The 26,603-nt window shown below is 36.5% G+C and overlaps 1 protein-coding gene across 1 annotated transcript in view; it reads left to right on the top strand.

The window, feature by feature from the left end:
* The first annotated feature begins 2,792 nt into the window (after nucleotides 1-2,792).
* LOC114664193 (polypeptide N-acetylgalactosaminyltransferase 15-like) overlaps nucleotides 2,793-26,603 on the top strand; it is a 60,070-nt gene continuing 36,259 nt past the window's right edge. Inside the window, exons 1-3 of the mRNA XM_028818207.2 lie at nucleotides 2,793-3,620; nucleotides 19,791-19,957; nucleotides 24,268-24,472. Of these exons, the coding sequence (XP_028674040.1) occupies nucleotides 3,121-3,620; nucleotides 19,791-19,957; nucleotides 24,268-24,472 (872 nt within the window). The 5' untranslated portion in view covers nucleotides 2,793-3,120. The remainder of the gene's footprint in view (nucleotides 3,621-19,790; nucleotides 19,958-24,267; nucleotides 24,473-26,603) is intronic.

Here is a 26,603-nt window from a genome sequence, read left to right as displayed (position 1 = left end):
GATGTGCTCATGGACACTCAGTGAGCCACATGTGAGGACTAAACTGGTAATCGTTAAGTCTTTATTTAGTATACAGTTGTTTAATTAACAACATATGCAACACACCAGACTACAATGGCAAAAAAGCATGGCAATTCTCCTTCACAGAAAAGCTATGAGGAATGCTGTCAACCACCCCTCTTCTGCTTCACAATCAAAATCTGACATCCTTTGATAAAATAGGACAGACCACAGTGTCCTTCTATACTGTATTCTGAGAAAGGACACTGCTTATGCCACTTAACGGAAACATATCAGGACCTCCCACTCTTTGTGATACTGTACAAGGAACCTCATTCAATTTGGGTTGTGCAGGAGGCTCACCTATGACGATAAATCAGCAATCAGGCTAGCACTTTTTTTAATGAGAGGTGGCAGGCGACCCAAGGTGGTTGGGTGCTCATGGGGATGATTTTGATTGTTCATCCTTGAGTTTGTATCATGATGGAATGGTGAAGCAGGAGTTTCTTTAGATTGTGTCTTTGATTTTTAAAATAATTAGTTAATATGCTCTGCGTGGCCATAATCATATCCAGGTGTAAACCTGTTCAGCTAACTAATATATTCTGGACTGACAAGAAAAGATTGTCAGAGAGATGGAAAGAATTTTGCTAGTAATCATAGCTATGTGAGTAGCCTAAACAATCATATTAGAGTATTTCAAATTATATTCAAAGAATACACATTTCTGGATGGCATAATATACTGTATGTATATGAGTTATGTTTCATTTGCATTAATCAAAACTCAATTTTAAAATTTTTTTTCTCCTCTTTTAAGTTCCAGCTTTAAACATCCCAAATCCATACAGCAGACTACCTCTGTGGTACAACTTATGACAATAACGAAGAGATCGAGCCAACACTTATTTGAGTGACAAAGAAAATATATGTGAATACTGTATTTTAATATGTGCATTAGTATTCATGAGGATTATGTTGAAAAATAAAACTAGTTTGTTTTTACTAGTGTTTCTTTTATTAGGTAAGTCTAAAAACATTGTTATAAATCTTATATACAGTAAATAGTAAATAGTTATGTGCAAAAGTAAGTACACTCTATTATATGTTTTTTCTTTTTTAACATATGTGGACATATCAAGATTTGATCTTCATTTAAACAGTATCTATAGATACACATGATATAATATAACAAACATCATACCGCATTTACATTTTGTAGTCCATTGTATAATTTACATAAACATAAATTTAAATTTTGAATGTGAAAAAAGTATGTACACTACTATATACGAGGTATATCACTACCTCAAATGCCTAAAATTAGAATCAGGTGCACCAGATCAGGTGCAGATGATAAGAACATGATTAGAGAGGATCTTGTCTGAACCTTTGTATTTAAAACTCAGATATTAAGATTGGTTTGTTTTTCTTGTTGAAGTGTTTGTTTTAACTAGATCAAAAGAGCTCCTGGGTCCTTCAGAAAGATGCCTATGAGTCTGGGAAGGGATATAAAAAGATCTCCATATAATTGGAAATCAACCATTCCACTGTCTGGAAGATCATTTAGAATTGGAGAGAATTTCAAACAACTGCCAACTTGTCCAGGCCAGGCCACACCAGCAAGTTCATCCCGAGAGCAGAATGCAAGAAGCTGAAAGTAATCTGTAAGAACTCCAAAATTTCATCATGAGACCTATATAGGCAGTTATTTTCACTGTGTATGATAAAGAACATGAATCTGCAATTAGAAAGACTTAGATCTATATGGAAAGTGTGCCAGGAGGAAACCTTTTCTGCACAGAAAGAACATCAGGGCAAAACGAAAGATTGCCCATTAACAAAGTGGAAAAGATCAGGACTTCTGGAACAATGTGATCCGGAAAGATATGGCAAAGATTTGGCCACTGAACTATAACAAATGCCTGGTGAAAAGCAAAAACGGCATTTGACCAGAGCAACCTGATACCAACTGTAAAGCATGGTGGTGAAAATATTATAATTTGGAGCTGCTTTACTGCATCAGGGCCTGGGCAGTTCACCATCCACTATGAATTCTTCATTGCACCAGAGCATGCTGAATGATAATGTGAAACCATCTGGCAGAAGACTGAAGCTCCACCAAAAGTGTCCTTGCAACATGAAAATGACACTAACCATACAAGTAAATATACTAAGGAATCACTAAAAAGAAGGAAATTCAGGGTTCTGGACTGACCCAGTCAAAGCCTGGAGCTGAATGCAGTCAAGATGCTGGGGGGGGGTTAAAATGGGCATGACATTCAAGACACCCCTCAAACACTGCATTGGGTGACAGAAATCTGTATAGTGATTTGGGGAAAACGTTGTTCCAGTCAATGTCAAAGACTGGGAGACAGTCACAGGGAACACCTTTTGCTATAGAGGCCCACACCATCTGTTACAGCAGAGGGTGTACTTTGTATATGTGTTCATTTTCTACTGAATAAATTTAAATTTTCATTTTTTAGTACATCAACTTTAACTAAAGATACTGCTTAAATAAAGATCAAATCTTAGTATGTCTATATATATTAAAAACATTAATTTGACAAATGACTGGCGTCCTGTCCAAAGACTGAATCCTGCCTTAATGATGCTTGAGCAGGCTATAGCCCCCGCGACACTAATTTGGATTAAACGGGTTTGAGAATACAGTACTGTACTTTATTACCTTGTTATACGGAAAACAGGTTGGCACTAGGACCCGGAGATCGACACCGTCTGCTTGCATTAATGTGTGTAAGAGTTGCCTAAGAGAAAACAAACCGGATTGGAGTTACGTCTGTTGATCAGATTAAATGTGCGGTATTGCCATAAGTAATGTGCTGCCGTGGTGGAGTGTTCTATCATAATGTGCGATCTGAGTCGCGTATATTCCTGTGATGATGTCTACAGAAAGCACTTGACTGCATAGAAGGCTGCCCTGGAGGACCCTGAGAACTCTGAATGAAGTAACCCTGCAGGAGTCAGGACGCGGACTGACACTTACTCACGCCGGAATGCCGTATTGAAAGAATCACGTTTAGAATGGAAGTGAGCACCACAGCGGGACCGGTCCGGATAACGCGTTCTCTTACCTGAGTGCCCCCTCACCTTTACAATGCCACGCCGGAAAAGATGCCGGCTCATGGTATGCAGGTTGCGGTGTGTGGTGTTGACTGCTCCCCTTGCGCTCTTTGTGATGTTGGTAACACTGCTGGACCCGTTGTCAACTAAGTACGAGGAAAACAAACATGAGTTTTACGAGCACGTCTCACCTCGGTTCGTGGACTTGGAGGAGATTCTGCAGGACGAAGTGCAAATGGATAAGGATGGACTGTCGTCGTGGAGTTCCTTCAGAGAAGACCAGCTCCTAGTTGTTCATTCAGATGGCAAATTAAGCACGCACGATGGTAAAAGGGGCAACTATAAGATGCTAAAAACTACAGTCCAGAAGAAAGTGGACAGCTGGGTGTTGACGCTCGGAAAGACTACGAGCCCAATGCACGTTACAGTGAACGAGCTCGGCGCCGAGTCGCCAGCGAGGATGCTCCGGGTACGCGAGGTGCCCAACGAGCTCCTTTCTCTTCGCAGAAAGCTTCCTGACCTGCGACACACATTGTGAGTAGACGTTTGGGGGGGACATGACAGCTTCGCAGTTCCTTTTCTTTTCTTTTTACTCTCATTCTCTCCCCCTCCCTGATAATTCCCCGAACATGTAACTTCTCTTTAGCTTTTGATGGTTCGCATAACATTCCTGTATCCGAAATAACAGCTGATAACTCTTCTGAAGCTAAAGTTTTTGTCGTCCCTACTTGGGAGAAAAAAGTTTACCCATTTGTAGCGTGCGTTTGAACCCCAAGCCGCCAGAGTCAAATCAAACAAGCGAGAGCAGGGCGCGAAGCGGCCTGGCGTGGAGTGAACTTGTTGCAGTGGTCAGCATTCTGGATGTTTATTACCTGACGTGACGGCCAGTGATTTGTACACCTGTGCAATGTGTCCCCCTTTTGTTCTTGTATTTGTCTCTAGCGCTGCCTCACTTTGAATTCATGCCTTTCAAATTTGCTTAGCGCAGCCATTCACGTTTGCCAGCAATTTTATGCCATGTGAATGGTTCGCTTGTGCCCACTGACATCATCATAGTAATGTTATGTTGCTACTATCAGCATTCTTCCAGATGTTTTTCTTAATCTTGAAACATCGACGTAATTAATGCCTGAATTGAGCTATAACATATCATTAAAACAAATTATTGAATAATACATCCGATCCACTACAGGTATCATATCTGGTTATGCCCCCATGCCCTCCTATGCCATTGGGCAATCAGCATAACATATTATTTGACTGACACTTTTATCCCAGATGACTTAAAACATATGAGAGAAACAATTGATTTAATTTCTTTCGTTTTTTTTTTTTGTTTGCCTTAGCTGGACCACAGGCAGGTGAAGTGACTTTCTCTTGATCACACAGAATCAGTAGCAGGATGTGAACCCACAACCTCAGGTTTTCAAATCCAAATCCACCACGTTGCACTGCCTGTCTACTTAAATGATGATAAAAATCTTGGGTTCATTACATTTACTTATTGGCTGACACCTTAAAACATTTGAGATTAAATTAGTTACATTTATTTTGTTATTTTCAAATGGAGCATGGCAGGTGAAGTGACTTGTTGATGTGTAACCAGCGGGGATATGAGTCCACAATCTCAAGGTTTGAGGTCCAAAATCTTAACCACCACACTTCTCCGCCTAATCATCACATAGGCATGACATTAATCTCTAGATCATGTTTATCAAAAGATAACAAAATCAAACTTAATACATGCTAAGATGCACCACCCTCTGTTGGTGTAACTATAACTTTCAACTGTATTACTTATATTTAGTTAATCATTTCAAGGTCTGTTGAGCCATGTCAGTCAAATTTGACAGTTATTTTTGGTCATATTCAAGCTTTTATAGGTTGTGATTATCGATTATCAGCCATGTGTTTACAAAGGCTGTTGAGGCCAAGTAGTTCATGTCTATAGCCAACTATGATACAGTTTGTAAGTAAAGAAAAGTGGGTATGGTCCTTCCATTTGTTGACTTTATACGTAAACGTGGTGGTGCACTTGTCTAAACCTACTTTTTCTCAAGATTTTGGGTCTGTTATACAATCTAAATGAAACTGACCTCAGGATTGTTCTGTAAAAATGTTCTTGCTTGCTACAGCCATTATTATAGCTTTCTTAAATTTGCCATCTTCAAGAATGCACATACTGTAGCCTATCCTGGAGAGATTTATTGGAACCAGCTCTGGATGGGATGCCAGTCTACTAATGCTCATTCAAACGCACACCCACACTCGTTTACACCACACCAGTTTTGACTCGCCAAATAACATAATGTCCAAATCTTTGGAATGTGCATGGAAAACTAGTAAGGGTTTGGGCCTTCTGTGCAGTCTGTCAATCCAACACTATGTATATAATACCATTAAAATAAGTATAACTTAAAATAATTAATTTCTAGTTTCAATAGTACAGCATGCATTTCTAAATAAATATGGGAATATAGCAGACTTATCGGCCCAGAGATATGTGCTGAGACACTGCCTGACCAGTCCTCAGACCTTGTTGTCCACAACACTTCTACCGTCATTATTGGAAGTTCCCAGTGAGGTAAGGCAGTAAGTGCTTCAAGTTAAAAGGCAGCTGATTGATTTTTCTCATATAGCAGATTACCCATGATTTAAGCCAGGTCTTTTTTTGGAGAAAATTGTCTCCAACTTTGGGTACTGTTATAACACACTTACAGCCGAATGGCGTTGTGGATCAAGACAGAAGTCTCTTCTATCAGTTAAGCTCCAAAAATCACACAGAATCATAATGGTCTGACATTGAATTATTTTCACACATTATTTATAATGACTTCCCCCAACCAAGGTATAATTTGTCTGATTGACATGTGGCCATTTACTTTGTATACTAATTAGCCCAAATAAATACAGAGAGAAGCAAATTAATTAAATATGTTAGGTAGACCATACCCACCCTAATATCTGTGCACACAGTGTTTTGAGATATAAGATTCTACATCAGATTGTATATGGAATTTACTTAAAGGCAGGAATTTTTCCACTAATTTAAGAATTGGGCTGGTCCCTACCTGAAAATGTTTTGTTGGACAAATAAATAATATGTGATATTCATAACACCATAAAGTTACACTTAAAAATAAATTACATTGTCATCTATTGTTACCCATATATATACAGTACATTACGCACATTTTCCATCTATCGAGCCCTGCATCCATCCATTTCAGTTTAAGGTTATGGGGATACAGCACTTATTCAGGCAGCACCACATGCAAGTCTGTAGTTACATGTTTTCTCCATCCATCCACTTACATTTTTGAACCTGCTTAATCCATTTTCAATTTTTATGATCTGGATCCTATTCATGTAGTACAAGGGGCAAAGAAATGACAGGGAATGGGACACTAATTATATTTTTCAAAAGTAAAAGGGAAAAGGGTGGATTTTGAATTTAAATCAACACAGCACACTAAAAAAAATTTTAAAAAATTAAAAAAAAATAAGAAAAACTAAACAAAAAAGTCAAAATGTTTAGAGGAGAGGAAATATGTAATAGAATAATCCATTAAAGAAAACTGCAAGCATGGAGCCATTTTCTTATTAAAGAGCTATATAAAAATATTAATTTAGAAAATTGTAAAATGTACTAGGAAATATTATATTAAGTACAGTGTTCAGTGTTACTAGCAAAATATTGTACTTTATGAATCAGGTGTATGTTGCCACATTTGCAACAGTAAACATTTAATCATTTAAAATATTTAATCATTTAAAATAAAGCTTTTAGATAATCACTACAGATTAAATGATATAAGCTTCAGACAAAAAAATAAACAACACATTCTGTTTTTCTTCAGTTAGCCTGTTATCTTTCTGAATTGTTTTCTGAAGACCTGAATACAATCTAGAGAGGCTATACTCTATATTAAAATACAGTGGAACCTCTAGATACGAGTTTAATTCGTTCCAGCACTGAGCTTGTATAGCGAATTTCTCGTATCTAGAACAAACTTCCCCATTGAAAATAATTGAAATTCAGTTAATCCGTTCCGCACCCCAAATATATTAACATAAAAATCAATTTTCCTAACAAATAACACTGATAAATTATATATACTGTAGTCTACCTTTAATAAATAACACTGGTAAATAATATAACTGATTATTAAAAGAATCAAAACAGGTGTCCAAAGTGTAGTAGAGCATTCAATAAATCTTTAAATAAATAATCCTTAAAACAGTTGTGAAGTGGAGGTTTAAAATACACAAGAATAACAATCCTTTAACACGAGGTTAAAACGTCAAAAGGATGCAGTCTTTAAAAAACAGATGACAATCCCCGGTGCTTCTTCTCTGTTAGCGTCTCACCTGCGGGCTCTGCAACAGGCGAGACACTCTTAATGCAGCTGACCTTCTCTACACCGTCCTGCTTCAGCTGTTTGGCTCGCCTGTTCAGCTCACTGTTCAGCTACATGCGAGCCTGCACTCGTTCGCTCTCCCACACCGACCTCCTGCTGCCTGCCTGGCTGCCTGCCTTTTTTTTTTTTTTTTTTCCTTCTTCTCTCTCTCTCTCTCTCTCTTTCTTAACCGGCTCGCGCTTCTCTATATATGCGGGGAGGACATGGCAGCTGCAGCCCATCAGCCACAGGAACAATCATGGATGTGGGCAGTTTCCCACCTGTGCACTTAAGTGAGAAACGCAGACACCGCAGATCGCGGCTCGCAACTGCTACCACGCCCCCTCGCTAAGCCGCGAGCTATACCCACAGCCTGGCTCGTGGCTCGTTACACGAGCCAATGCTCGCATTTAGATCTGAATTTTTCGCTCATACTTTCCTCGTATTTTGAATTTCTCGTATACAGAGGTGATCGTATCTCGAGGTTCCACTGTATTACAATTCAAGAAGATTATCGAAAGAGAAGTGATAATTTGAAAGTCTGTTTTGCACTATTATTTAATATTTTAATTTTTTTGCCCTTCTTTTGCTGTTTTAGTTTCCTTTACACACATTCCTTTTCTCAATTTACAGTTAGGTATCCCTTCATTTCAGGGGCTCAAAAGTAATTGGACAGATTAAATAATTGGAAATAAAATGTTCATTTCTAATACTTGGTTGAAAACCCTTTGCTGGCAATGACAGCCTGAAGTCTTGAACTCATGGACATCACCAGATGCTGGGTTTCCTCCTTTTTAATGCTCTGCCAGGCCTTTACTGCAGCGGCTTTCAGTTGCTGTTTGTTTGTGGGCCTTTCTGTCTGAAGTTTAGTCTTCAACAAATGAAATGCATGCTCAATTGGGTTAAGATCAGGTGACTGACTTGGCCATTCAAGAATTTTCCACTTCTTTGCTTTAGTAAGCTCCTGGGTTGCTTTGGCTGTATGTTTTGGGTCATTGTCCATCTGTATCATGAAACGCCGCCCAATCAATTTGACTGCATTTAGCTGGATTTGAGCAGACAGTATGTCTCTCAACACCTCAGAATTCATTCGGCTGCTTCTGTCCTGCGTCACATCATCAATAAACACTAGTGTCCCAGTGCCACTGGCAGCCATGCACGCCCAAGTCATCACACTGCCTCCACCGTGTTTTACAGATGATGTGGTATGCTTTGGATAATGAGCTGTTCCACGCCTTCTCCATACTTTTTTCTTGCCATCATTCTGGTAGAGGTTGATCTTGGTTTCATCTGTCCAAAGAATGTTTTTCCAGAACTGTGCTGGCTTTTTTAGATGTTCTTTAGCAAAGTCCAATCTAGCCTTTCTATTCTTGAGGTTTATGAGTGGCTTGCACCTTGCAGTGCACCCTCTGTATTTACTTTCATGCAGTCTTCTCTTTATGGTAGACTTGGATATTGATACGCCTACCCCCTGGAGAGTGTTGTTCACTTGGTTGGCTGTTGTGAAGGGGTTTCTCTTCACCACGGAAACCGTGGACGTCCAGGTCTTTTTGCGTTGCTGAGTTCACCAGTGCTTGCTTTCTTTCTCAGGATGTACCAAACTGTAGATTTTGCCACTCGTAATATTGTAGCAGTTTCTCGGATGGGTTTTTTCTTCTTTTCGCAGCTTAAGGATGGCTTCTTTCACCTGGATGGAGAGCTCCTTTGACCGTATATTGTCTGTTCACAGCAAAATCTTCCACATGCAAGCACCACACCTCAAATCAACTCCAGGGCTTTAATCTGCTTAATTGATAATGACATAATGACGGACTTTCCCACACCTGCCCATGAAATAGCCTTTGAGTCAATTGTCCGAATACTTTTGAGCCCCTGAAATGAAGGGATTGTGTTAAAAAATGCTTTAGTTGCCTCACATTTTTATGCAATTGTTTTGTTCACCCCACTGAATTAAAGCTGAAAGTCTGCACTTCAACTGCATCTGAGTTGTTTCATTTAAAACTAATTGTGGTAAAATACAGAACCAAAATTAGAAAAATGTTGTCTCTGTCCAAATATTTATGGATATTTATGGATGTGTGTTTAACCTTTTATTAAATAAGATATACATAATCTTATCATAATCAAGTTAAGTGTGTCACATTTATTCTGTTCTTTCTTTAAAATTAATAATGTAAATTTACAATTTAAGTGAAATGTTATGTGTTCCCACGGCATCATTCATTCTCTGTTTTCTATTCCTTGTAAATTATTGGCTTTATATTGAATGAAGTTTTAGTTGTTACATTTGAACCAATAAAGCTTAACTCAGTGCCCCAGTCTGGATAGCTTCAATCCCCTCCTGTTCTCATTCTCTTCTTCCAGGTGCTATAGTCATAGTAAGGCCTATGGTACTACAAGGTTTAGCAAGTCAGTCCGGTCATCCACCCCAAGGCATTCCTAGCCTATTTGAAAGAGATATGATCTCTTCTGGCAGTCCTGGTTTTGCATTTGCTTGTCTTCTTAATGGTATTAATAAATTCTCATCTCATCTCAAACAGCTTTTGCTGTCCGAAGGCAGCAGTAGCTAAAAGGACCACCTCTGGATTGTTGAGCTTCTCACTCCATGGAAAAAATGAGCCATTCAATCCTGAGAAGGAAGCTCATGGTATAAACCATAAGTATAGATGTAGATTGCCCTGTATGTTGAGAGTTTTATCTGTGGACTTATCTCTTGCTTTTACCTCCACCACTAAATGGTACAATACACACGAGTACTGCTGCTAGTACAATAATCTATACTGATTATCCATTTTGGATCTGTAATCCATTTTGATGGTGAACAAGAACTCACAGCAGCTTAACTCTTTTATAGTTCTGGCTGGGTGTTTTTTATCCTGTCTATAAATATCAACACTAGAAGAGGAAAAAACAGATCCTTGGCAGAATTCTGCTTCCAACTTACATAGATTTCATCTAATGCAAAGAATCTGGACACAACTCTTGCTGCACAAATATATATACCAAAATACACATAGCAGTGGACTTGGAATCCCATACGGATAAAGAATCACACACAAGGTGCTCTGATGTTCATTTTTCAGAAACGTTCTGAAGACACGTTAAACATTTGCGTTGAATTGGTTAACTTCCATGACCCTTCAATAATGTGTTTGAAAACAAAGGCTAGGATTATTGTTTTAGGAGCATTGTGTAATACACATTATTCCTGAATTTTATTATCTGAATAAACACTGCAACTGATGCTGAGGAATAATAATATGCCCACCCAGTCAAGCTCTTTTTTCCGTATTACTGCTGGGAATAATCTAATTCACTGAGTGAAACCTCTTTGAGGGCTCCCAAAACTCTTGTCATACGTCATCTTTGTTCCAGTCCACGCCACAGCTGCTGCCTTCTTGAACTGAAGGTAGCTCTCAGCCAAACTGTAGATCTTATTACTTACATTGAATGGAAGACATCTTTCTTTAAATTCACAGCTTCTGTTTTGGCCACCACTCGCTGCAGTCCCTTCTACTGTGGCAATATTTTGAAGGGTGCCATTTAAAGTCAATGTCCCAGACCTCCCCTGAAGTGAAAATTGAACTTGGCCAAAATAGCAGTATTTACAGTGCAGGTATTTCCATGACTCATCCAGTACTTATTTAGATCTACTTGGTTTGTCGGTTTTCTACTTAGTCATTTGAGTTATCTTACTATCAAATGATAATCTGTATGCTAGAATCCAGAACACTTCCAGATTAGACTGGATCAGGCCCTCAGTTGCAAAATTAATATTTGGCCCTTGATCTCTATTTCTAGGAATGATTAGAAGCAAACATATGTGTGAACAGTCACCCAACAACAATTAATTACTCTTATCAATTTCAGACATAGGGTTGCACCCAAATATCCACATTCATGTGTCTCTACCATACTTCAGATAAATGTTTAATTCTCCCTGAAGATTGCAGAATAATCAGGTGGTAAATATCATTTCAAACACCACACACATCATTGCGAAAAAGGATGAATACTCTGAGAGTATTGCTCACAGCCTTCAGTCAAAAAGGCATGCTAAAAGGAAGTAGTACAAGTATATAAAAACAGTAAGTTCTTTAAGAATAAAAGATACCTGAGTAGGCACAATGGTATGATAATGGTAGGGTGAAGTCACGGAAAATGATAGATATACAGCATCAGATTTTATCATTTAATACTTTAAATTCTGTTAGAATTTGTAAAATAATAAGACTAGGAAGTGAAAATGTTTTAAGAAACCCATATACTGCCATTATATATTAACCAAGTTTTATAAATTAGATCCAGACTTTTGAGACCTCAAGCCACTGTAATATTTTGAACAACACATTTGTATGACAATACTGTAAGTATTTTGTAATATCTGCAAAAAATCTGTTGTCAGCAAGTTTGCAATTATTTGTCTCTTTCCTTGATACAGTAATCAGCATATAGTGCTTTAATGAAGAGCTGGTTTAGTGAATTAACTGATGGGAGCAATGCCCAAAGTCATACCACCCCCACATTAACCTGGGTCCTTGCACTGACCACCCTCTCAGCATAGTGTAAGATGCAAGTTCTTATCCAGTACATCTAAAGGAGTCCGGCTAAAGTGACTTGTTAGACTTAGGTCTCTGAGGGCAGTAATGTCATTGTTACTTTGGAACAGGTCATAATGAATTGTGTTACATTCAATTCAGTTTTTGTTTTCTCATTATAATTTGGGGTGCATCCCACACATATGCATGGTTGCCTTTTGGTATGGCATATGTATTGCATGGTGTTGGGATTTTACATTTACATGATCTATATTAACTACAAATTTGAATCCTAAAATTCATTGCTTGTTATGGATGCCAATCCAATATGTACAGCTATTTTTTAATCATTATTTTTATATTTTGTGACTCATTTCTTTTAATCATCTATTTTGTGTATTCTGTAAGTGGCATTTCCATCAAGGGTGATTTTGTGCGATGTCTGGAAGGTCAAAGTTGTTGTTTATGAGTGAAAAAGTATTCTTTTTTGTTAGCAGCCTGGAATTTTGCTGCAAGACATTGCCCTCACAGCATATGATTTTTCATTGTCTGTTGTCATGGATATTTATATAAATTCTGTATCATTTTTATTCATCTCTTTACTGAAATTCCTTCATCTAGCTCAGAATAAGGATGGGCTTTGAAAGCAAAGTGGAAATCACCCTGGAAAGGGTGCCAAACAATCACAGTGCACATTCACTCACGTATCAAGCCAATTTAGAGTTGCTAGTTAACCTAATACACACTTCTTTGAGGTGTGATGCAAAACCAGCATAACCGGGAAACACCCATTTGGACAAGAACTTTGACAAGGCAAGGATTCAAATCCTCTTCAGTCTATGCAAAACACATCCTGAAACTGAAAATTTTAAATCTTTCTTAAATCATACTATCCAAAATGCACCTGCGTTAAGATCCTAATTGAGAGAGTATTTGACAGGCACCTGCCTTGTTGGGTTATACATTTTGGGAATATCTCATTCTTAGACCTTATTGGGAGAAATAGTCTTATTATCAGACATTGCTGGATTCACAGTAATCCCCTACATACTACTAACAGCATTTATTCGGTTAATAACTAGTTGGTCACTACTGCTGAACAATCCATTGCTATAACTTCCTAACTCACACATAACAACACAATGTGAAATCGAGGTTGTATTAAACTTAAAATTGGAAAAGGTCAAATTCAGCCTTTGAGCAGTACACCAAAAGTTGTTCAGAATCTGAAAGACATACATTAATGTTGTCATCAGTTAATTAAGAATGCCAAAACTGCTTAACTTTTGAATGCATCAATACTTTACTATTTATTTTTGTATATCCCTGTTTTAAGTGTTAACTTTGGTTTTGGGCACTAAGGAAACTTACATAACATAATGAAATAGCTGCTGGACAAATCAAGACGTCTGCAATAATTGAGGACTTCTAATATATGCAATTTAAACTTTTTGCACAGTGAATCACTTTCATTATAAATGTGTTTCTTACACCTAAACAGCTTTAGTGGAGTAGAGAGGAGTATGTGTTCATGGGGGAAGAGTAACTGATAATATTAATGAGGGTGAAGGATGCAATCTTAGCACTCTGGCCCCATAGGCACAGTATCCTGGGTTCAAATCCTGTGCTTGGGTATTGTTTATGTGGGGTTTGCATGTTCTCTCTGTGCCTGCAAGTATTATGTATACACTGTTATGTTACAATATATGCTCTTATAATTAACTGTACAGCCTATTAGAAGAAACTGTCCCTAAACTTACTTGTTTAAACGCCAAAGGCCTTTTACCATTTGTAAGAATGGATGAGTGAGAAAAAATGCTGCGTAGGATATCTGAGGTCTTTAGTAATGCTGTTTGCCTTTGCAAGGGAGCAAGTGCTATATATGTTCTGAATATAAAGCATTTCCAAGAGATTCTCACTATAAGAAGAGTATGTTAACGTTCTGGTAGGGACAGAAGGACAGAAAGAAACTCTAGTAAGATTACTCATAGGCATTCAGATGTGACTTCTCTAGATCATCATATATGATAGCTGACATTGTTTTTCATGTCTTTGCAACATATACATACAGTACTTTAGAAAATAAAACAAATGGAGATATAGTGGAAACGTGTGAGCTTCACATGAATAATTATTGGGTTCAGGAGTTAAGCTAATAACATTGGATACCTGTGATGGCAGTAGTAATTACTGCACCCAGGGCTGGCTCTGCCGTTTAGGTGAACTAGGCAACTGTCCCAATATTCCCAATAAACCTATGATGTTTGATGGGGGACAAATATCATAGGTTACAAGATAAGTAAATAACAATAATAATCCTCAAACTGGCATAACATAGGTCACACAAACATAGCAAAATAAAATTAAACAAATCAAAGCAGCAACAGGACTGCAGCCCTTGAATGTGTAGCTAAAGACTGATTATTTTAAACTGTAATCATCTCCTAAATTGGTTAACATTAAAACTTGTGTTAAAACGTGGAAAATATCATTCTCCATTTTTCAGCAACACATTTTTCACGGATGTTCATTATTGTCACAGTAGTATTGGTAAAGTAGTTCTTCAATGTCTTCTTTTATTGGAAGAAATCTCTGAGGTGGTGCATTGATTGGGTATATATTTAATTATTTACATTATTTATTAATTAGGAATCCTGGGTAAATGTTTAAGGCTAATCAGTATACTTCAATTTCTTTGAAATTTGTCACTATACTAAGCTTGTCAGTTAATTTCAGTAACTTAAATGAAATATATACAGGTATGGAGCTACTTTGGCAAGATTTTAAATAAAACTGTCACCATCTCTGTAAGATACGTGGGAGACTGGTGATTTAACTAGAGAGATACAAAGCAAAATTGTGATAGAAGCAGATTTTCTGTTTCTTAGAATAACCTTTAAATGTAAAAAAAAAAAACAAATAAACAAATTGAGTCTGTAAACTGTTAATGTGTTTTCGCAAATGTCACCTTTCAAGCAAGTATTCTTCTCAGATGGTCTTGTAAACAGGTGTTGCTTTAAGAAATCAAACATCCCACTTGACATTCTCAAATTCTAAATTCACTGTTCTGTTCAAACTGTCTGTATTTCGTCTCTTCAGTCCTGGCTTCTCTCTTGTGTCTCCAGTTCTGGCAGTGATGATTTTCCACTCAAAGCAAAGGCAGTAGTAGCACGCCATTTGCAGCTTTGCCTAGAGCAGCAGAAATGCTACAGACAGTCCGGACTGCACCACTGTGCTTCCCAGCATATATTTTTTATTTATTTGAATTTTTATGCATTTCATTTTTTTTTTGTTTTGTTCATTTCTTGGCATAGGTTGCTGTTGGTTGTAAAGTTCTAATTAGCTTACCACATTCTACTGTACATTTTTTTCTTTTATGCTTTGGCAAATATTTAAAGAATATGTTTCAAAGAGTATAAGAGTGTTTATTTTACAGGATGGTGATTATCAAGTTCAATGCTAATGAGACTGCTTTTGAAGGTTTTGACAACACAGGCTTACAGCAGTGTACACCCTGTAATTATCAGACACATTTATTGCTAGCTGAAGGAACACTGGCAGTATAGCAAAATGGGATTCAAACCCATGCTGACTGTTGCTTAACACAAAAGTACTGGTTGCTGTTTTTCAGAGAAGTGTCAAATTTCCCACTGGGGACAAATAAAGTTCTATCTATCTATCTATCTATCTATCTATCTATCTATCTATCTATCTATCTATCTATCTATCTATCTATCTATCTATCTATCTACAGTATCTGTCTGTCTGTCTATGTGTGGAAAATTGGTAATTCTAAATTGGACCAATATCTGGGAATGCATATATCTTGTGATAATCTTTTGTCATGTCCAGGGATAGTTCATAATCAAAAGGAAGCCCAAGTGGCCCAGCCCATGGTCCAGAAACGCAGAGAAAAACCAAGAAAAACAAATTCCTGCATAAATTCCTATAGTAGTACAGACCATGAATGCAACACTCCGTCGCATGTTGTTGTGTGTGTAGAAGTTGTGGTAGTAGTCTATGATACAGTGAGTTTTTTTTTTTTATGATGATACGCACCTCAGCCATGACAGCTGCTCATGGCATCAACTACATATTAAATGATTCTATACTCAACTGTGTGCTGAGTCTTAGTTGTATTCCAGTTTCATCAAGTGAGTGTGGATGTGGGTTTTCGCAAATTAATCTAATTGTTACTCCAGTGAGAGCCTTGTTACTAAGAAGCACTGTCTCCACACTTCTCTTCATACGATTGGTTGGCCCTCCAATCGCATGCTGGAAAAAAAGTATTGCTATGAGCTCAATTCTGTTCAGTTACAGTAGTGTTTCACAAACTCGGTCCTGGTGAACCCCTGTGGCTGCAGGTTTTTGTTCCAACCAGCTTCTGTTTTTAATTGAACTCCTGGGCTAATTAAGTGAACTGATATTTCCCAAGTTCTATGCTTAGGGAACAATATAGAAATTAGAAAAGTTTGCTAAAAAAAAAAAAAAATTAAAATGTACCAAGCAGTTATATAGGAATAATGTATTTTTTTTTCTTTTTAACAGTATTTTCATCTTGATTTTCATTCTACTTTTCTAGGTCTTCTAATTGTTTAATTAATCCATTATTTACTCATTAGTGGGTCGGTTGCTAAAGTACTTGCAGCCTTTGATTATTTAGTGTTGTTTGCCTGGGTGTCTGCTCTGCTCGTTTTTAATTGTCATTAATAAGATACAACAAAGGGGGGAAAACTGCACAGAGAAAGGGCAAAGTATAATGAAATCAACAAAAGAGAGGTAAGCATTTAAATCTATAGCAAAATCAGAAATATTTCTAAATGTCTTATAAATGTAAAAATCATGCTGCTATGCTTTTCTGAATGTCGAATAAAAGAAAAAAAAAAACAAGCTAATTAAATGAGATCAGTGCTATCAGGTGTTGTCACTGATTAGGAATCCGGTTGGAACAAAAACCTGCAGCCACAGGGGTTCACCAGGACCGAGTTTGGGAAACACTGAGTTATAGCTTTTTGATGTGCTTGTGTCAGATGCGACCACATTTAAAAGGGAAACAATGAATAAATATTACTTGCTTTTCAATACATTCATTTGTGTTGGCTTAAAATTTGCTATTCCCATCTGCTTAAAGGCTGCTGAAAATGTCTGGCCCAGCTAAATTTCTTGGTTTGAAAATCTGGGCCAACTGAATTTGTAATCAATAGCCCTGGTTTATGACATATGCTTCAGGAATGACTCTAGCACTTTGCATCCCCAAATTCTGTTATGCATGTTCAGTAAATATATGGATGGTTGGTAATATGTATATTAATGTAATTAGTTTATAGTTTTCAGTATTAGAGTGATATCCTATTTAAAAAAAAATCAGAGATTTCTTTGTGTTTATAAGATCAGAAGATAGTAGAACTTAAATACTGTATTTCTGTGTGTTTGAAAAAGTATCTTTAGTGCGTGAGCGCTGTCCTGATACAATAAGTTGCAGTTTGGTTGTATTTTTTCTTTGATGTTACAGTGGAATATGGTTGAATCAAATTGAAAGCAACAGGGCACATGCCTCTTTTGAAAGTGTACTTGATGTTACAGGGATTGTCAGGCTGTTAGTCTTAATGGAAATTTACAGTAGCCTGTTTAGAAGCCTGTTAAAGAAGCATGTTGATTGCCTTTGGTGCTATGCTGAAAAATGAGAAAGTAATTCCTGGTGACAGGCGTTTTAGTGCTGTTCTTTTGCATTTTTTCAATGTACCACATTTCTAGAATATAAAGAAAAAGTTTCCAATTGGGTGGTAATGTTTAAAAAATAAAACCTCCTGTTCTAAACAAGACTGTCAGCATTCCATCGGACCTGTTGTATTCAAATTGTTCTGTTGTGAAACATGCAGATCAAGGACAGAAAGAATGTAAACCACATGGAACCTAATGTAAGTAGTGCTACAAAGGAGGGAAGGCACCATTCAGGATGTCTGGCTGGCTGTTAGCTAATTGATGCAAGGATTTTTTTACTTTGATTCTTGAGAAGCTGTTCACTGTCTTCATCCACCAATGACGTGGCATTTTTATCAGTCACAATTTGTTTTAAGTATATATCTGTCTAATGTCATCTACATTTTTCATAAGCATCCCCATTTTATTCCAGGGAGGTTCATTAATTAGTTTTAATTATTATATTGTCTTAACGTGAAGATGATTGCCTTAAAGTGAAAAGGATAAAAAGGAGAAGAAAACATTTGTTGATTAGTACATGTAAATAAGAAATTCATTGTGCTCTGTATATGTCAAAATATCCACCCTATGAACACTACAAACTTATGTTTTTTGCAGTTAGTACAAATTATTTCATATTTCATGGCTTCATATGACAGTGTGGGAGGGGCTTAGCTACCCTTATTGGGCATCTTTTCAGCACTATGGAGGGAGAAAAAGACAATACTGTTAGCGCCAGCGCCCCCTTTCATCCTGGAATGGTACTGCCTACCTTGGCAGAGTCTGAAAGATGATCCTTAGATGCCCTTGTATGAAAATGTATAAATATTTAGAACTAATAGTGGTAATCTAAACTGTCAAACCCGTTTTGAACAAATGCCAAAACTTGGAATACTTGATTATGCAGTATTAAATTTTATATTTTACAACAAGAGCACAATGAATAAAACATGAATTGGCCAATTGAAAAAACAAATAATAATTCTTTGCATTTATATAGCGCTTTTCTCACTACTCAAAGCGCTCAGCAATTGCAGGTTAAGGGCCTTGCTGCAGGGCCCAACAGAGCAGAGTCTCCTTTGGCATTTACGGGATTCGAACCGGCAACCTTCCGATTGTCAGTGCAAATCCCTAGCCTCAGAGCCACCACTCCAAATAAAAAACAAAAGACCAAGTTATGGTATATTGTGCTTATAGAAATAAGAGTTGTCATTCTGCAGGGTACTTATGTGATATACGAAAAATCCTTGTATTTGCCCTAATGGGCACTGCCTTGAATATTAGCCTTACTCTTTGTCTTGTGATTCTGCAAAAAAACTACTGTTTTCCAAAAATGCTAGCTATTCACAACAAATGCACTCCAGAGGTTCCCATTCTTCTCTACAGTATTATACTCAAAGGGAATGGTGAAATGCCCAACTGGTTTAATTATATGAAATATTTATTGTAGCGGCTGCTACAAATGCCAAATATAACATCTGCTAAGAAAACAAAGTGATAATCTAATATAAACAGTCACAGAGGATTACAATTTGCAATCAAGGAGTCAACCTGCCATTTTTGGGAAGCATAGTGTCTAGCAATCAGTGATTCATTAATGAGAAGTCTGGAAGTGACTGTAGATTGGTCTTAAGATGTTAATGGCATTCTTTTTACAAGAGAGAAAAATAATCTCTGCAGATGTTGTCTGGTAGCGTAATTGAGAGAGAAATCTACATCACTAGTTAATCCTCTTATTTTTGTCTGTTCTTCTCAGACATACTCAGTGCATTCACACTTTATGGCTTATGGCAGCCATAGGTATGCACACTCTCGATGGACATATTTAAGCTAAAAAATGTTACTTCCATCTGTGAAGACCAAACCAGACTTATTCCTCTAATGAGTTGATTCTTCTGTATACTTGTAGCTGCAGCTAGCTCATTTGAAACATTTAACAAAATCTATACTATTCATTTCTATTTTTAAGGTGATTTTTTTATGTAAAATTATTGAATGAAATAAACAACAGAACAGTACTATTGTGGATTTTTATTTTAACTGTCAATTTCATCTCTCCTTCACAGGTGTCCTGTTAATCATGACATTTCAAAGTTACCTACTACTAGTATCATCATTTGTTTTCACAACGAGGCTCTGTCAACCCTTCTGAGGACAGTATACAGCATCTTGGAAACAGTACCAAAGAGTCTTCTACAAGAAGTAATTCTAGTGGATGACCTCAGCCAGCAAGGTATTGACTGCCTGGTGACATATAATATATAGAAAAAGTATTCCTTCAGTAGGACATCCTTGTGTCTCTTAGAACTGACATGGACAAAAAGGCATTCAAGTACTGTAACCAATACAATGTAAAGGTAGTGAAATGGGCAGGATCACAGTTATCACTGTAAACTGATGCAGTGCTTGCATAACAGAAGCACAGGGATTGCTTTCAATTCTTAAGACAGTGGCTTCCTTCCCCCACCCTGAAGAATTCATACAGCAAAACACGTTTGTTTCCCTTTTGTTAAATAGCCAAACTGCCTTGATATGCTCCGCCACCACCAAAGCTCAAAGTCCTCTGCTAGTTTTTGGCACACATAACCAGAAAGACAAGTTAAAGTCAGGGTTTTCCGACATTTTTTTTGTAACCATTCCAGAGACGGGCATTTAGAAGCCCTCACACCTGCTCTCAGGGTCTGTGATGGCATATTCATTCTATTTGTAGACCTAAGATCCCCACCCCACAAATACCTGTACTTGTGCTGACAGTCATTCTGCCAGGCTAATAGCTTTGTGCTGGTTAATTTTAAAATTAACTTTCCTGTCACATCAAATCCTGGCTTCAGCAACCCAGATATATTGTGATCATTACATAAAGTTCATGGGTTTTCCAATAGAACGTAAAAACAAGGACAAAGCCCTTTTGTGACAACATATGAGGTCTGTCCAAAATGTAATCAACCATTTAAAAAATCATTTATTAATATGAACCTAACAACCTAATCAAATTTGTCTTTATCAATGTCTACCTCTCCTTTATTTATACACTGCTCCCAATAGTTTTTCCATTTCTGGAATGCGTCCTGGAACTTGTTTTGGGGAATGTTGCAATAGTCCTATGACAAATTTTATATCATTTGAAATTGACGACATTTCAGGAAGAATTTCAACTTCGGGAACAAAAAAAAAAGTCTGCATGGGCCGTAAACCCACATTCCATCACTTACTGTATTATGATATGTTTCAGAAAGTTTCCATAAGTATTTGAATGATCTAACAAGTCCTAACTGACTGTGACATGGTTCACTTTTGCTCATCTATCAAGAGATGAGACATAAATTGTGCTGCAACACAATGCATCTGCAGTTTTTACTCAACATTATGTGACACAGACTTTTACTGATGCCCACTTCTTCAGCAGCTTCACAGACAATTAGTCAATGATTCTGAAGAATCAAAGCACACTGTTTCTCTCCTGGTCACTGACCAGTTTTGGGATCATCTGCCCAATTTGAATCAAATAGTCTATCTGATTTGAAATATCAGTACCACATTGTTCCAAGCTTGCTGCAACATCTGAAAAGTCTTGGTAAAATTTTTTTGCCAGTATCATACAGAGTTTCATGGAAACACATTGCTCTTCAAGATCCTTTATATTTCAGCTTCCACAAAAAGCTCAAATGTTCACTCCACTGTATGTACTCAATGACTGTTTGAAATGGTGTGATTGAACAAATAGGGATTTTAAACATCAAAGTCACTGCTACACACCATCACTATCACGAGTCTGCTATGTTGGCTTGTTGGTACCCTAGTTTAGAACTCAGAGTCTTTTTGGACAGACCTCATAGTATCAAATAACAATAGGAAAGAAAAAAAACACCTAATAAGATATTACATTATGTAACCTACTATATAGCACTCTCAGTCCTCTTCATTCAGTTGAGGGACATCAGTGGCTGAAGCCTATTTCATTAGCAGTAGGTGCAAGGCAGAAAACATCCCTAAACAGGGAGCCAATCCATTGCAGGGCCTACTTAGACACACATCCCTACACTGGGCCATTTTGGAATAGCCAATCAATTTAACATGTGTCATCTTTGAGTATTTACAAGGAAAACTAGAGCAGCCATTGAGAGAAAGCCTGTGTAGTTGTGGTGAGAATGTGCAAACTCCACTTAGCCAAAAGGCCAGGCATGGGAATCAAAGCCAGAATCTTGAATCTCTATGACATGCCAGTTGTGACACTCTGACTAGCATGTAAATGTTCTCAATTACTGTACTTTGAATAATTGGCACAGAAAACAATTAAATAAATTATCTTTCAGCGTTATGTTCAGCTGGGTTTATAAGACAGTGGAAGTTACATTTTTCCAGCCCAAATGTAGTAAATTATTTCAGTTAATGTTTCTGAGATTAAAATTCTGTTTTGGAATTATGTAGTGCACGTAGGTGTACTCTGCAGCCAGCAGGGAGAGTTGCCTCCATGGGTGGACTAGGTTCAGTGCTAGAAAATGCACTGCGGAAAAGTTGTTCCATTTACAATAGCATTGCAAAGCAGTAATAGTGACAAAATAACCACAATAACACAAAGTAAGTAAGTTTATGCTTAGCCTGTATTATCTTTCAACATAAAAAATTATTATGTTAATATTATGTTTGAATTCATAGGACTATATTTGCACAAGAAGCCAAGCCACTGACAGTACTTATTTTTAAATAACAGCTTGAATAGCATATTTCTTTTTAGTAATTTATCACAGTTTATCACTGGTGTCTGTCTAAACTAAAGAATAATGATAAAAATAAGTGCTCTGACTGAAGCCAAAATACTTAAGAAGAGTCAACAGTTAGATAAAATAATGATGATATTTGTTAGATCAGGTACTTTTGCCATGTTTTGGGTTATTTATGTGTCCAGCTGCTTTGTTTTGCAGAAAAAATGCCCAAAGACTAGATGACATTTTGGATGCAGTCAGATGTGAAAACAATAGTAAAGACAGCAACAGGATGTTTTATTTTCTTTTATTATATTTCCTTTCTTAAATATCGTTTACAAAAATTAATCCAATAAACAATGTATTTAATTTTTGTCTATTTTTTTGTTCCTGTGTTTGTCTGTTATTAGAAATTTCTAAAAAACTATTGGTTATCTAAAATAATCTTATGTCTTTTTTGTAGTCTTTTTCTTGTCTCCAGGTACTTAAAAATATGCACTTCATCAAAATGTATAGTCTTGCAATATGTAAAAATGTAATAAAATATAAAACTTTAAAATTTGCATATAAATGCAAGTTAAATCTATATATAATTCTATAAGTATAACCTAAAATTTCACATAATACCTCTCTAATTCACAGGTTATCTAGGTTGCTGTTCAGAGTCTTCTTGTAACTAAAGGAAATCTGTTTAAATAAACAGTACTGAATGTTTTAAATGCTGAAATATTTAAAACTATACAGTAGGTACTGTACAGTACAGTGGATTTCAAATGTTAATATCCGTATGGAGAACTGTGTAAAACAGTTTCATTTAACCGAGTGGGAATTTCCAGATGGAGAATGCTTAAAATTACACAATGCTGTCATTTCAGCACTGGAGTAAAGATACATATAGGCATTACTTTCTTTAGACTCGAGAAATAACTTGTTTTTTCTGTTGTGCATATTTTTTTGTCCATATATGAAATAGAAATAAATTAAAGTCGGAGTAGGTATTGCAGTATATGAAAGTGGATTGTGAGCTTCCCCATGACTCTACTTTGGATAAGTGTGTTTAGAAGATGGATGGATGGATTGTCAGCAAATTACATGCATAGTTTGATTTAACATAGTTACTCTTGTCAAGTTTTATTAGCAGTATAGATTCTTATACAGTGAGCAAACTTTCATTTTGACAATGACACCAACATACAAACTACAAGAAGTACTGAGGAATCAAGGAAAGTCATTCAAAGAGTTTTTACCATTTTTTTAAACTGAAGAAACACATCGCACAGGCAGTTCTGTAGGTATTGCAGGTATTGTAAGTGCAAAGCACTGCAAGCTGTCTCTTTTCATGTTAATGAATGTTTTTTCTTTGCAGTTTTATACTTACATATTTTACTTGGATTCTCAGGGTATCTAGGACTCTGGTCCCAATCCTGGTGGTACGGCGTGTGGTGGGTGTGGCAACGCACTATCAGCGCATGCTCCTAACCTAGGAGTATGAATCAATAGTTTTTGAAACAAATCAAATGTTATCACTTCAGATTGATCTGAATTCAGTTTAATTTGTGAAAAGAAACATTGTGATTCAGATCACAGACATTTACACCACACTGTTGTCCACATCAACTGTGAAATGGTAACATTTTATGTAGAGGTAACATTTTATTCAGTGTATTGTATTTTTAGCTTAGAAATTGAATGTAAAATGCTACACTGTATTGTAGTAACTGTACAATATAAATTGAAAGGGATAATGCCAAAAATTTACCATACACTGATATTTGTTTTTTTTATCAGAGCTGTTCATATATTGTATGAAATTCCTGCCATTCTTTTTTTCCTTTAATAGCTTATCTCAAGACTACTTTGAGTGAGTACATTTCCAGACTAGAACGTGTCAAACTGATCAGGAGCAACAAAAGGGTTGGAGTTATTGGCGGCCGTCTGCTGGGAGCAGCACGAGCATCAGGAGATGTGCTAGTATTTATGGATTCCCACTGCGAATGTCCCAGGGGGTGGCTGGAACCTCTGCTTACACAAATAGCTGATGACAGGTAAACTCATTTGTTTCTTCATTTGTAGTAAATGTTTGTACTGCACTACAGAATATACCTTGATTAATACAAAACTGATGGCCAAGCTTGGAAGTGTGATATAATATGTGCATATTGTTAACTCAGAGTTTTTGAAAATATATTCCAAAACTGAGCTGGAGACACAGTGATAACGTTTTGGAATTAACTGTGTTACATGTGTTCTAGTGTGTAGAATTATCTTGTTGGAGTGAGCATTCTGTGGGTTACAACAGTGCAAGTTTTTAAAACAGATCAATATCCGTGCAACAGCATGTAACTTTTTAATGTCTATAAGACAGGAAAGGAATTTTTTCAAACTGCTGAATTCCTGCAACCATGTTTTTGTGTAAAAGCAGTGTTTCCCATTTGTAGAGTCACCAACATGCTTTCAGTCTTTCTCTGTAATACATTTATAGTTTTGGATGTTTCCATTATTGTACCAGGTAGGTTTGTTCAAGATGCTAATAGTATCAGTGATTGCTGATATAAAATGAATCATGTGGGTTAAAAAAGCTACCCTTAATCTTTTTATTCACTTTTTAACTCATCGGTTTGCTTCTTCCCTGCCACCCTCATATCCTCAGATAATGGCTGCAAAATGGAGTTAATAACAAAAGAATATATTTATTGGAATAGTTGTAAAGGTGCAAAAATGATATAAATGATCTGTTTTAAATCATATTTTGTAACTCTAAGAATCTGCTAAGTTATTACATGCAAGCAGTACATTTCTATATTGAGTGTATATTATGGAAAATGTGACTGCATTTCGTGGTCTGATGAAGCTAGCTATTTTTTCTCTTTTGCTTCCTTCTGTAATTGTTATTCCATGTTGTTAAGTCTGTTGAGTTTGCAGGTTAATGGTTGAGAGTAGCTGTTCTTGGCAGAAAGAAAAGCTAATTATATTTTATAGACAATATGAAATAAGTGAAATTCACAAGGGATTTCTTATTCTTTGGAACATTATTCAATTACTTGACAGAGCTTTAAAGGTTATTCATTAAAATGAATTGGCTAATAGGTGCATTCATGTGATCCTTTCTATGAAATGTAATACTCTCAGTTAATAAATCACTTATCCACCTAATAGGGTTCCATGTGCCTATTGATGGACAACAGACTGCCTGAGGCTTTTCAAGTATGGGCTACTAATTCATTCTGAGCTTTAACTAGAAACTGGGTATTTGCATGTTAACTATCATGTACTCGTGGTTCCTTTCTTAAACAAACATATTAATAAAAGTTTTAAAAAACTACAGTTTTTTACTGCAGTATCCATTATCCATTATTGCAAAATAAGGGTAATATAGGAAAAACAGTAATACTTAAAAGGCATCTTTAGTTAAAAGGGAACATTTATTTTTTGATTATGGATGATGATGGTAAGTGGCCATGCACATAAAATAGTTGAGGTATTTCCACATGGTACAGAAAATATTATTCAGAGCTTTAAGAAAATAACAAGTCTTACCAATGAAACACTTACAATTTTGTGCATTTTAGATAATCTTTTTATTAATCTCCATTCTCAGACACTGTAACATGCAAAGGTTTGCTGGTATCTTATGATAGTAATATTTTCTGAAAATGTATCTGACATTTTTTTAGAGTAGGTAATTGAAATATTTTTAATACTTGCCCATCTATTCATTCATCCATTCATTTTCTGACCTGCTTATTCCCATTCAGGGTCTCGAGGAAACAGAATCAATCTTGGAATCAGGATACTCACATGTCCTAACTCATTCATACAGGGCCACTTTAGCATTATCAAATAACATAACCTGGAAATCTTTAGGCTTTGGCAGTAAAACTGGAGAATTTTTTTCTAACACAAAAATTGTTAAGCAAACTCCAACAGATCCATATGAATTAAACAGAAAAAATGGATTCCTTCTCCCATTTACTTCCTCTACCTCTGTGGTCTGGGATACATCAAAACATTAACTTTTTCTGATCTTAAGCCTTTACGTGTGCCTTTGGCTTTATGTTTAGAGTCATTGTTGAGCTAGAATATTACAGTTTTTACACCTCCTAGTTCTCTTGGATGTTGTAGCATGTTTTCCAGTTTTAAAAGAACAATCATAATAATATGAAATTTTACAATATT

This window comes from Erpetoichthys calabaricus, chromosome 13, assembly GCF_900747795.2.
Source record: "Erpetoichthys calabaricus chromosome 13, fErpCal1.3, whole genome shotgun sequence".
Taxonomy (NCBI): Eukaryota; Metazoa; Chordata; class Cladistia; order Polypteriformes; family Polypteridae; genus Erpetoichthys; species Erpetoichthys calabaricus.
Note: the sequence above shows the minus strand (reverse complement) of the source record. Positions and strands in the feature narration are given on the sequence as shown.